Source organism: Tripterygium wilfordii, chromosome 4 (assembly GCF_013401445.1).
Source record: "Tripterygium wilfordii isolate XIE 37 chromosome 4, ASM1340144v1, whole genome shotgun sequence".
Classification (NCBI taxonomy): Eukaryota; Viridiplantae; Streptophyta; class Magnoliopsida; order Celastrales; family Celastraceae; genus Tripterygium; species Tripterygium wilfordii.
This window is the reverse complement of record NC_052235.1, coordinates 14,840,259-14,853,488: the sequence shown is the minus strand read 5'-3', so window position 1 is coordinate 14,853,488 and position 13,230 is coordinate 14,840,259. Positions and strand designations below refer to the sequence as shown.

At 38.5% G+C, this 13,230-nt stretch overlaps 1 protein-coding gene across 1 annotated transcript; it reads left to right on the top strand.

Moving 5' to 3' along the window:
- Positions 1 to 2,830: 2,830 nt before the first annotated feature.
- LOC119997019 lies at positions 2,831 to 13,200 on the top strand. The gene is made up of 19 exons (XM_038843790.1): positions 2,831 to 4,438; positions 4,590 to 4,724; positions 4,811 to 4,992; positions 5,249 to 5,459; positions 5,580 to 5,817; positions 5,900 to 6,050; positions 6,125 to 6,430; positions 8,289 to 8,511; positions 8,708 to 8,794; positions 8,848 to 9,019; positions 9,122 to 9,250; positions 9,727 to 9,793; positions 9,865 to 10,999; positions 11,269 to 11,403; positions 11,490 to 11,671; positions 11,928 to 12,138; positions 12,259 to 12,496; positions 12,579 to 12,729; positions 12,804 to 13,200. Exons 1-19 carry the CDS (start codon positions 3,172 to 3,174, stop codon positions 13,110 to 13,112), a joined length of 5,529 nt encoding a protein of 1,842 aa, XP_038699718.1. The 5' UTR covers positions 2,831 to 3,171; the 3' UTR covers positions 13,113 to 13,200.
- The last annotated feature ends 30 nt before the right edge of the window (positions 13,201 to 13,230 follow it).

The window sequence follows — 13,230 nt, the reverse complement described above, 5'->3', positions numbered from 1 at the left end:
TGTCCCTTGGACATAGTTTTCTGCTACCAACTCGCTTAAAGAGGAAGATCAGAAAAATGAACCCGCATTTTCACCCAGAAATTTGTTCTGTTGATGATGCAATCATCTCAACAGTAGTCGCCGGATGGTAATAATAGCAGAGCAGATGTAGGAATGGCTTGCAGCTATCCAAAAACTTTATTCGTTCTAGATTATTATTGAATTCTGGTTACGACATGGAAAAGAAAGAAAGAAGAAGACAGACGAGAACAACAACAATTACAATGTGGTTAAAGATTGAATCATTTGATGATACATTAGCTTACTTGCCAGGGTGAGTGTTATCAGGATGAGCTGTCCCAGTTGCGACTTTGGCAACATCTAATGCAGAGGCTTCAGGTTTCTTCTTGGAGAACAACACAAAGTAACCAAGTGAGGCAACAATAGCAGCGCCACCGATCGCCATCCTAGCCGGACAAAATGGCATTTTCGAACGCTGGTTTAGAACCTCTGTCGAATGCCGCGCTGCTTGTTCTGGTCCTGCCATTGTTAAAACTCCTGAACTAGTTTTTCAGTTTGTGACTCCTTTGGTGGTGCTCTCTTTTTTACTTCTTTGGGGGGTGTGAAAGTTTGAAGCAAAGAAAGGAAGAGATAGGATGGTGAGGAAAGGATTGCAGGATGCAAATACTGAGGGTTCTCTTTTGGCAGTTAGAAGCCAAACTGTCTTTGTGGATCAATTTGTGGTCGGCCTACTTGCTCTCCTCCTTGGAGCCTAGTTTCATGGATCTGTTGAATTCTTTGACTTGAATTTATAAAAAAAAAATTGCTACAAACCATCTCCTTAGCTATTTTTGTTCATACATCTCTATGCCTAGTCGCCGTGTACACATGATTTTCTTACATGATGACAAGATAAGTTGGGTCAAAGCCTAACGCGTGAACAGGGGTATTATTTATAGTGAGAATCAAAGGCTTTCCGAATCCATACAGTTTGGCCCCGGAGAAATTGAGTACTAGGTTATCTTGAATCATATAAACACTATCAAGCAACTAGAGTTGAAATTAATTAACCAACAACCACTAATTACATTGTTTGTAAACAGTCGAATTGTCATCTGCACAACATGCCAACATATAAAGCTTTAGCAGCAATAGTGTGTAACAAAGAAGTTTTGGTTAGGACGATAAATTTGACTGCGATGCAGTTTCAACATTATTTCCTTACATGAATGGGAGGCTTTGTGGAGTTTAATTTCTTTGTGGACTTTGTCGGCCTCGTTCTGGACTTCGAGTCGACTATTGAATTGACGTCATTAATTATATGACATACAATCCAAGGTTGAATGTTAAGGGGCTCATGAATTGAGGCTCCATGGCTGATGGGCTCAGCCCAAATTTCAGTCCATGGAAGTAGGCCCAACCACCGTTTGTGAAATGATAAACTTTGGTCACACCCTAATGTTTAGGAAAGACACCCTTTGTTAAGCGCACCTTAGAGACTAAGAAATCGAAGTCTCAAACTTGCACAACTGGAAAAGGCGCGAGACCAAGAATCAGAAATTAAAGGTGAGGACAATGAGAGAGAGAGAGAAGAGGTAAGAAGCTAAAGAACCAACGATCATGAAGATTTGAGAGGGGTTCTATGGATTTCTCAAGCTCTTAACCTCATCTCTGACTGATTCCTAACCCACAGATCGACAAAACCTGAAGACCCAAGCAACGAAGCACATGTATAAGGACTCCTAACCCACAGATCGAGAAAATGCAATAACAGACATAAACAAAAACAAAACCTAACAACTTACCATTGTGATACGGTGGTGATCCAAGCAGTGGAGGTGTGCGTAGGTCGGAGAAACTCTCTTTCGTGATTTGCAGCGAGATCAGAGACACACAAATCCCTATTTAGCTTTCGTGGTCTAGGCAAACCTCTTTTGTACTCTATTCTTTGAAGATGCTAGGGATGGGGTGTTATGAGTCGAGGATTGAAAAAATATGTGGTCAACGTGAAGTCAATATAAGTCGGGGTATTTTTAGTAAACTTAGGGGTGTGACTAAAGTTTATCTTGTGAAATTGAACTGAAAACACAATGGGCCGTCTTAGCTTTGGCCTGCTCACTGTAGATGAGACGTGCCTGTGTTGGGCCTAGATATTATTCTCGATTGTACTTCTTTTTCCTTTTTACTTTTCCCCGATTTCACGGTAGAAGTGCCCATTACTTCTCTTCCTGGATGAGTTATGTTGGAAAAATCATGGAGAATGAAATTCGTGGGGTGCTGGGGACTTGTTGTAATAAAATTACAATAGGTCCCACTGTAATGTTACTTTGGGGTAACAAAAATTTTTGTTTTAATTTTTAAAAATTATAAATATGTAGTGTTCATCATAACGAATCCAACGATATATCTTTTGTTTGAAACAAAAATCAAATTCATCCCGATCAAACATATCCAATATTTTGAGTTTATATCCGACGGTCTAAAATTGTCACGTTTTTTTAATGTTGAATTTAACTTTTGTTTCGAACAAAAAAATATATCGTTGGATTCATAACGATAAATACTATATATTTATAATTTTTAAAAATTAAGACAAAAATTATTGGTGCTCAAAATAACATTACAGCGGGATATGCTATAATAAAATTACAGAAGATCCCCGCTACTCAAATTCGTGAGGAACTGCTCAACCTCATCTTGGTCAATGCCGTGTACATCACCAGTCCCTATCTGCTTCTTGACTTTTCTTTCTTTTTTGCCGTGCTGTGACCAGTTTGCCCTTTGAACCGGATTGTTATGCTCGCAGGCGACAAAAAATTTGGCATTTCACAAAAATAGCAGTCAATCTTGAATAGGAGAGTTGAGACTTTTTCAACCATGGTCGGTTCACAAGAGCCATGGCGGCGCCGGTATTGCAAAACATGTACATTCACATTCCTGATTCCTCTGCTTATCCCACATGACCTTTTGTGAAGAAGTTTATGTATACATGCCCTTTGTTTGGTACTTCAAGCTTGGATTGTGTGGTAATTTATTTATTCTGCTAAAGATTTGTGTTTTAGAGCTTGTATGGAATTGGGTAGTATTATTGCAGCTTATATGTAGAAACTTGGGTCATGGTAACCTTTATTTATATACACAAAAGCGCGAAACCGCTTTTGACAGCATCTCACCACCACAGTTTTGATAACGATGCACCAAACAATTTTTGCGTTTCAACTCACCTCACAGCACAATATTTTTATAACTCACAGCACCGCACAACACTTCACAAAAATTGACAACACTGCCAAATATGACCATTGTAAGTCAAGCGTTTGTTATAATGTCTCAATGACTTGCATCACTTTTTGCTCATTTCCTTCAATGGCCTGTACAACTCTCATCGCCATCGTCACAACCCTCCTCGTTATCTCTTTTAAAGTTGATTGTTCAAGTTCAGATACTTGGATTAAAGGTGGTTATTGGAATTCTGGTACAGGTTTTCCTGTATCTGAAATTGATTCTACGCTGTTCACTCACCTTACGTGTTCTTTTGCTTTTGTAAACTCTTCCTCATATCAGATCTTAATCAATTCCTCTGATCAACAATCCTTCTATACCTTCAATGACACAGTGAAACTTAAAAACCCATCAATCGTTACACTCCTATCAATCCAGGTTGGCAGGGAACATTCTCCAATTTTTTCTTCCATGATCAGCCAGTCTTCTTACAGAAAATCCTTCATTGAATCTTCTATTACAATTTCTAGGTTACATGGATTTCAAGGCCTTGAACTTTATGGAGTTATGCCAAATAACAATACCAACATGACCAATTTGGGAACCCTTTTGAATGAATGGAGGGATGCTATTGGTTCTGAGGCAAGAAGCTCTGGAAATTCACAATTGGTCCTGGTAATGGCTGGATTTCACTTCCCGGAGAAAGAATTCGTCAGTTATCCGATCGAATCCTTGAGAAAAAATTTGGATTGGATACATGTTATAGCATATGATTACTATGTGCCAACTAAGTATAATTATACAGGTTATCATGCAGCTTTATATGGACCATCAAGAAGGGCTAGTGCTAATGATAGTATAATGGAGTGGATAAGGAGAGGAATTTCAGCTAACAAGCTGGTTTTGGGTTTGCCTTTACATGGGTATGGTTGGGTACTAGTGGATCCTCAAGATAATGATGTTGGTGCACCAGCATCTGGTCCGGCTACGACTCGGGATGGCTTAATGGGCTATAAGTATATCAAATCGCAAACCCGAGACTATGGCTATGGTGCAGTTTCTGTGTATAATAGTACATATGTAGTGAATGTCATCAAATCCAGAAACTTTTGGGTCAATTACGATGATGTTGAGGCTATTAGAGCAAAGATTAGTTATGCAAAGGAGACGAGGCTTCTTGGCTACAATGTCTTTCAACTCAGCGACGATGACAATTGGGAGGTTTCTCGAGCAGCAGGTATGAGAAATCTAATTTTTCTGTTCTGGGAGGCTGACAAATAGACAGTGAAGGAGTTCAAGCTTTAACAGAAACATGGTGTCATAAGCTGCTATGTAAACCTTGTTGGTGCTATTTATCACTCTTGTACTCGTATCCATGAATTTTGCAGGCGGCGAAGGAGATGCAGATCACAAGAGAAGTGGAAGATTGGGGGTCATCGTGGCAGCTGTTGTAGTCATAGCAATTCTCTTAATGGGCATAATTATTTTCTGTTACTGGCAAAGGCTAGTGTTGAAATCAAAATGTAGGTTCTTCCGATTACCTATGGTATGGACAGAGTTCACCTTATGTAACTATGAAATGAAGGCTAACGTTTCTTTTATATTAAAGGTATCACAGATGCGTTGAAAAGATCAATGTTCATATTAAAAGCTAAATTATCAGGTGCTGAATATCATGGCAAGAATTCGTCAAGTCCACAAGCATTCAGCTTTGCTATTATTAAAGCTGCTACAAATAATTTTTCAAGCGAAAATAAGCTTGGAGAAGGTGGATTTGGACCTGTGTACAAGGTAATACATAATGACAAACTGCATAATATTACCATTATTTTATCTCAATTCACGAACAAGAAGCATTTTGAGGCTGAATCAACTTCTAGACTAGCACCTACCATAGCTCCACCACAAGGCGAAGGAACAGAGTATATTTGTGTGTGCATTCCGGCCAACTGTAACAAATCAGGCTGTGCTTGATTGGAACATAGAATTTAATAAAAACATCTCATCATGACAAGCTTATGTATAACTGGCTGGCAATCTTTTGCAGGGAAGATTACCGAGCGGACAAGAAATTGCGGTAAAGAGGCTTTCAAAAACTTCGTCTCAAGGATTGGAGGAGTTCAAAAATGAAGTTACACTTACAGCAGGACTTCAACATGTGAATCTTGTTAGAGTCCTGGGATTTTGTACAGAGAACGATGAAAAGATGCTGGTTTACAATTGCATGCCCAACAAAAGCTTGGATGCCTATCTCTTTGGTCTGAACACTTTTATTCCTCTTTGAATTTATGTTTCGTCGGTGTTTGCACAATCATTGACTTCTATAGCAGAGCTCAGATTATTTAAGGTATTTTTATTTATAATCTGAAATGGTGCAGATCCAAATAGACGATATCAGCTAGATTGGAGAAAGCGGGTGCACATCATTGAAGGCGTTACTCAAGGTCTTCTGTATCTCCAAGAATACTCGAACTTTACAATAAGTCACCGAGATATAAAGGCTAGCAATATTTTGCTGGATAATGAGATGAACCCCAAGATATCGGATTTTGGCATGGCTAGACTTTTCAGAAAAGACGTACTTGAAGCAAACACTGGTCGAATCGTTGGAACATAGTAAGTACTTTCTCCACAAGAACAACACATACATTTGGTTGTTCATCATCACTTACTGTAGCCGTTATCCCATTCGATGCAGTGGCTATGTACCTCCTGAATATGTAAGAAAAGGTATATACTCTATGAAATACGATGTCTATAGCTTTGGAGTTCTGCTTCTGCAAGTTATAAGTGGCAAGAAGAATGCATGTTTTTATGGCCAATATGAGAATCTTAATCTTCTTGAATATGTAAGTAATGCCATAAATCCTTTAATACGTTTGCTGTTTCTTAACAATCAAGGCTAAAAGTTACATTTTTTCAGGCATATGACTTGTGGAAAGACGGTGCAGTAATGGAGTTCATTGATCCAGCACTGGATGATTCAAATTCAACTTGTAAGCTCATTCGATGCATGCAGGTAGCTCTACTATGCGTACAAGAAAATCCAGCCGACAGACCATCCATGTTGGAAGTCTCTTCAATGCTCAAGAATGAAACACCAGCTGCCGCGACTCCTAAACGTCCTTCCTTCTCAATCAAAAGTGATGAAGATGAGGCATGTAAACCAAGATTGAAGGAAAGAATTTTGTCAGCCAATGATATGACCATTTCCCAAGATGTTCCAAGATGAGGACATATGTGTGTACTTTCGTATGTGGAAGTGTATGAGTTTTGTTGATGCTCGAATATAAGTTCTGTCGTAAACCTGCACTTGTTTACATTGCTTCTTCAATGGCTTGCAAATCTCTCATCCTACTCCTCTGTTTTTCCTGTGAAGTGCTAAGTTCAAATTCAGAAACCTGGATTAAAAGTGGTTACTAGTATGCCGGTACAAACCTTCTGGTTTCCAACATTGATTCTACTCTTTTTACTCACCTTTCATGTGCTTTTGCTTATGTGAACTCTTCCTCTTATGTGCTCTCCATCAACCCCTCGCATCAATTGTGCTTCGCTTCCTTCATAACCAATCCTCATAGTACTAGTAGTTGCTACATTTGGGCCAATGACGCCATTAATTATGTTTTTTGCGCACTTGGGCCAAATCCATGGGAAGAGTTGCCTATTAAGAGGCTCATAAGTCGAGGCTCTGAAGCATTGCTCAGTTGGAAAACACCTTGACTAATTCTTATGGGCCTATGGGCTCGGCCCAAATTTCAGTCCATTGAAGAAGCCGCAGTTACTGTTTGTAAAATTGAACTGAAACAAAATGGGCCGTCTTAACTTCGGCCTGCTCATTCTTGATGTAATGTGACTGTGTTGGGCCTAGACACTATTCTTGACTGTTCTTTTCTTTCTTACTTTTCCCCGATTTGGCTGGAAAAACTCTTCTTTTCTGGATGAGCTATGTTGGAAATCATGGAGAACGAAATTCGTGAGGTACTGTTCAAACTCATCTTGGTCAATGTCGTGTACATGATAGTCTCTATGTGCTCTGCCCTTTAAAGGCTCAGCAGATGTGCTGGTGCTTAATTTCTTGGTTGCTTCTTGAATTTTTTTTCCTCCTCTTTTCTTGTCTTTTTGCTGTGCTTTGACCAGTTTGCCCTTTGAACCGGAAAAGTATGAAATGTTAGTCTGATATCGTCCCTCCAGGACATAGGATAGGATTGGAATGGAGATTCTGATGTGGAAAAAGGAAAAGTATTTAATGTAAGACTATTTATGTTTCTGAAGTATTTGATTTTTTACTTCAAGAAAGAGTGGAAGATATACAACGGAGATCTTTGTGTAATAGGGCAAAAGAGAATAAAACAACTAAACAAAGCCTTTTAGAGCCTTTGCTGTTAGTAATGAAAAAGAACTGGGGAGACCTTTTTTGAGGTTTGTTGTCTTGAGACATATTTTATTGGGTTATGGGAGTGAAAAGATTGGTACTTTATATTTTACATTTCACATTTCACAAAAATAGTCAGTCAGTCTTGAAGAGGAGAGTTGAGACTTTTCTGATTCTTATTTTCAAATTCACAATCTTTAAACATTTTTGATTGGGTTATGAGAGTGAAAAGATTGGTATTTGACATTTCACATTTCAGTCACATTCACAAATATGGTCAGTTAGTCTTGAAATGGAGAGTTGAGACTTTTTTGATTCTTATTTTCAACTTCACAATAACAAGTCTTAGCAATTTTTGACTATTGTCGGTTCACAAGAGCCAATTTCATAGTCTCGCCAAATCTACGTGAAGTTTACAGGCACGGATACGACATGGACACGCGGATACATGATTCTTAAAAAAGGTATGACAGATACGTTGGGAACACGTTAATTAATTAATATATATATATATATATGTCTATTCCAAATTGAGGAGTGAGGATGATAGGAAAGTTCAAGCTTAATAAATCAGTAGATGAGTGTTTTCAGAAAAAAACCGGGGTGTGACTAAAGTTACCCTAAAGTACTATTGCATGGCCCAACAAAGGATGATAGACCACCTGGCTAGGGCATCCAAACTGACTTAACTGAGATACAAGCGTGAATTTTATAGAGATTGGAGGAAACACAGAGATGCTACATAGAGACGGCAGTGGCCTCCCACACACACACACTCACAGACTCACTTTGTCTCTCTCTCATCCTCCGTTCCAAATCTAGAGAGCAGCAGTCACACGATTCATTCTCCCAAGCAAACTCTGTTAGTCTTCGTCGACCTCTGTTGTCTTGGTCGATCCCTATTGGTCTTCATCGATTGTGGGTCTTGGTCGATCTCTGTTGGTCTTCGTCAATCTCTGTGGGTCTTCGACAATCTCCACTTGGAAATCGATGAAATCTGTTGCTCATTGGATTGATTATAAAAGGGGTTGATTATACTTTTAGTTATCGAAAAATCGATTTCATTCACATTTAGCATCGAAAGATTTTTTTTTTACAAAGTGGTCGTCCATTGTTTTAAAATGAGTCAATAAGGGATTCGGGCAGAATTGGCTCGGGCAGGGTCAACAATGACGTGCCAAATAGTTAACGTTTACAAAATTGATTGTGCTTATTTGAATGGTAACTTGACACCCAACTCATCAGCTGCTTACGTGGATGCCGATGTGGCTTAGGATTACATATCTTGGCGCGAGAATACCCAAAAAGCATTTCCGTGCACGTAGTTGCAGCTTCCGATGATGACAAATCCGTTGCCATCCTCTACCTCTTCTCGTTGGGGAAGGCGACTCTAAGCATGTCCAATCTCTTGTCGTCCTGCGCCAACATTTTCCTAAACACGTCAAAGTAGCCTTCGTACATCTTCTTCACGTACTCTGAGTCGTCTGCACAGAACAACACATCGAATCTCTTTCCCGCGGCCATGTTTGATTTTTTTTCCCTCTTCAGAACAATAACAACAACAATTATCTTTGAGATTGTGACAAATGTGAGTTTCTTTCTCCCTCTAGAAATTGTTTTGCATGTTCTAGAGAGAGGAAGGGAGATTGAAGTTGCAAATGAGGATAGAGATGAGAGGTAAAAGAGAAATGACATGTCACCTTTTATTTTATTTTTAAAATTTTTTTAATGACATATCATTTTTTAACCGGCTACATAAATGGATTTTTGACCGACACTGTTTGAAATCTGACCGAATGAGTATTTTGTCTCATTTTTAAATAATAGGCGATGACATTATAACAAAAAAATTTTGAGTTTTAAAATTGCAAATCTCTATCTTTGGGTGATAGAAATATAATCAACCTATTATAAAAGTATTAGAGAATCAAATATCCTATAATAAATTAAAAAATCACAAATCATGGTAAAAGCGTGTCCATGACATGTGCTCAGCATGTCAAAAACGTGTTCAACATTTAAATTAAAAATTAAAAAGTGGGACTCTCAAATTAATGTATTTTGAGGACTCTCTGACCAAAACAGAGTGTCCATCACACATGACCTTTTGTGATTAAGTTTATGTATACATTACCTTTGTTTGGTACTTCAAGCTTGGATTGTGTGGTAATTTTATTTATTCTGCTAAAAGATTTGTGCTTTAGAGCTTGTATGGAATTGGTTAGTATTCTTGCAGCTTATATGCAGAAACCTGGGTCATGGTAGTTCATTGTAAATCAAGTGTTTGTTAGAATGTCTCAATGACCTACATCACTTTTTGCTCATTTCCTTCAATGGCCTGTACAACTCTCATCGCCATCGTCACAACCCTCCTCTTTATCTCTTTTAAAGTTGATTGTTCAAGTTCAGATACTTGGATTAAAGGTGGTTATTGGTATTGTGGTACAGGTTTTCCTGTATCTGAAATTGATTCTACGCTGTTCACTCACCTTACATGTTCTTTTGCTTTTGTAAACTCTTCCTCATATCAGATCTTAATCAATTCCTCTGATCAACAATCCTTCTATACCTTCACCGACACGGTGCAACTTAAAAACCCATCAATCGTTACACTCCTATCAATCTGGGTTGGCAGAGAACACTCTCCAATTTTTTCTTCCATGATCAGCCAGTCTTCTTACAGAAAATCCTTCATTGAATCTTCTATTACAATTTCTAGGTTATATGGATTTAAAGGCCTTGAACTTCGTGGAGTTATGCCAAATAACAGTACCAACATGACCAATTTAGGAACCCTTTTCAATGAATGGAGGAACGCTATTGCTTCTGAGGCAAGAAGCTCCGGAAATTCACAATTGGTCTTGGCAATGGCTGGATATCACTTCCTGGAGAAAGAATTCATTAGTTATCCGATCGAATCCATGAGAAAAAATTTGGATTGGATACATGTTATAGCATATGACTACTATGTGCCAACTAAGTATAATTATACAGGTTATCATGCAGCTTTATATGGACCATCAAGAAGGGCTAGTGCTAATGATAGTATAATGGAGTGGATAAGCAGAGGAATTTCAGGTAACAAGCTGGTTTTGGGTTTGCCTTTACATGGGTATGGTTGGTCACTATTGAATCCTCAAGATAAAGATGTTGGTGCACCAGCATCTGGTCCGGCTTTAACATTGGATGGCTCAATGGGCTATAAGTTAATCAAATCGCAAATCCGAAACTATGGTTATGGTGTTGTTTCTGGTTTTAATAGTACATATGTTGTGAATTTCATCAAATTGAGAAACAATTGGATCAATTTCGATGATGTTGAGGCTATTAGAGCAAAGATTGGTTATGCAAAGGAGAAGAGGCTTCTTGGTTACAATTTCTTTCAACTCGACAACGATGAAAATTGGGAGCTTTCTCGAGCAGCAGGTACGGGGAATCTAATTTTTCTGTTCTGGGAAGCTGACAAATAGACAGTTAAGGAGTTCAAGATTTAACAGAAACATGAAACTCAACATTCTTGAAAGAACATTTTAACGTATCTCCAATACCTTAGGGGTATGTTTAACTGCATTATAATGTTGTAATGTATTGAGGAAAGGTAATGGTGTCATAAGCTGCTATGTATTACTTAAAAAATCGGTAAACCTTGTTGGTGCTATTTATCACTCTTGTACTTGTATCCATGAATTTTGCAGGCGACGAAGGAGATGCAGATCATAAGAGAAGGGGACGATTGAGGGGCATTGTGGCAGCTGTTGTAGTCATAGCAATTTTCTTAATGGGCATAATTATTTGCTGTTACTTGCAAAGGCGAGTGTTGCAATCAAAAGGTAGGTTCTTCCGATTAGCTCTGGTATGGACAGAGTTCACCTTATGTAAGTATGAAATGAAGGCTAACGTTTCTTTTATATTAAAGGTATCACAGATGCGTTGAAAAGATCAATGTCCATATTAAAAGCCAAATTATCGGCTGCTGAATATCATGGCAAGAATTCATCAAGTCCACAAGCATTCAGCTTTGCTATCATTAAAGCTGCTACAAATAATTTTTCAAGCGAAAATAAGCTTGGAGAAGGTGGATTTGGACCCGTGTACAAGGTAATACATAATGGCAAACTACATAATATTACCATTATTTTATCTCAATTCACGAACAAGAAGCATTTTGAGGCTGAATCAACTTCTAGACTAGCTCCTACCAGAGCTCCACCACAAGGTGAAGCAACAGAGTGTATTTGTGTGTGCATTCTGGCCAACTGTAACAAATCAGGCTGTGCTTGATTGGAACATAGAATTTAATAAAAACATCTCATCATGACAAGCTTGTGTATAACTGGCTGGCAATCTTTTGCAGGGAAGATTACCTAGCGGACAAGAAATTGCGGTAAAGAGGCTTTCAAAAACTTCGACTCAAGGATTGGAGGAGTTCAAAAATGAAGTTACACTTACAGCAGGACTTCAACATGTGAATCTTGTTAGAGTCCTGGGATTTTGTACAGAGAACGATGAAAAGATGCTGGTTTACAAGTGCATGCCCAACAAAAGCTTGGATGCCTATCTCTTTGGTCTGAACACTTTTATTCCCCTTTGAATTTATGTTTCGTCGGTGTTTGCACAATCATTGACCTCTACAGCAGAGCTCAGACTATTTAACGTATTTTTGTTTATAATCTGAAATGGTGCAGATCCAAATAGACGATATCAGCTAGATTGGAGAATGCGAGTGCACATCATTGATGGTGTTACTCAAGGTCTCCTGTATCTCCAAGAATACTCGAACTTTACAATAATTCACCGAGATATAAAGGCTAGCAATATTTTGCTGGATAATGAGATGAACCCCAAGATATCGGATTTTGGCATGGCTAGACTTTTCAGAAAAGATGAACTTGAAGCAAACACTGATCGAATTGTTGGAACATAGTAAGTACTTTCTCCACAAGAACAGCATATACATTTGGTTGTTCATCATCACTTACTGTAGCTGTTATCCCATTCGATGCAGTGGCTATGTACCTCCTGAATATGTAAGAAAAGGTATATACTCCATGAAATACGATGTCTATAGCTTTGGAGTTCTGCTTATGCAAATCATAAGTGGCAAGAGGAATACATGTTCTTACGGCCCATATGAGAATCTTAATCTTCTTGAATATGTAAGTAATTCCGTAAATCCTCTAATACGTTTGCTGGTTTCCAACAACCACGGCTAAAAGTGGCATTGTTTCAGGCATATGACTTGTGGAAAGATGGTACTGCAATGGAGTTCATTGATCCAGCACTGGATGATTCAAATTCAACTTGTAAGCTCATTCGATGCTTGGAAGTAGCTCTGTTATGTGTACAAGAAAATCCAGCGGACCGACCATCCATGTTGAAAGTCTCTTCAATGCTCAAGAATGAAACACCAGCTGCCGCGACTCCTAAACGTCCTTCCTTCTCAATCAAAAATGATGACGATGAGGAATGTAAACCAAGATTGAAGGAAAGAATTTGGTCAGTCAATGATATGACAATTTCCCAAGATGTTCCAAGATGAGGACATATGTGTGTACTTTTGTATGTGGAAGTGTATAAGTTTTGTTGATGCTTGAATATAAATTCTGTCATAAACCTGCACTTGTTTACATTGATTCTTCAATGGCTTGCAAATCTCT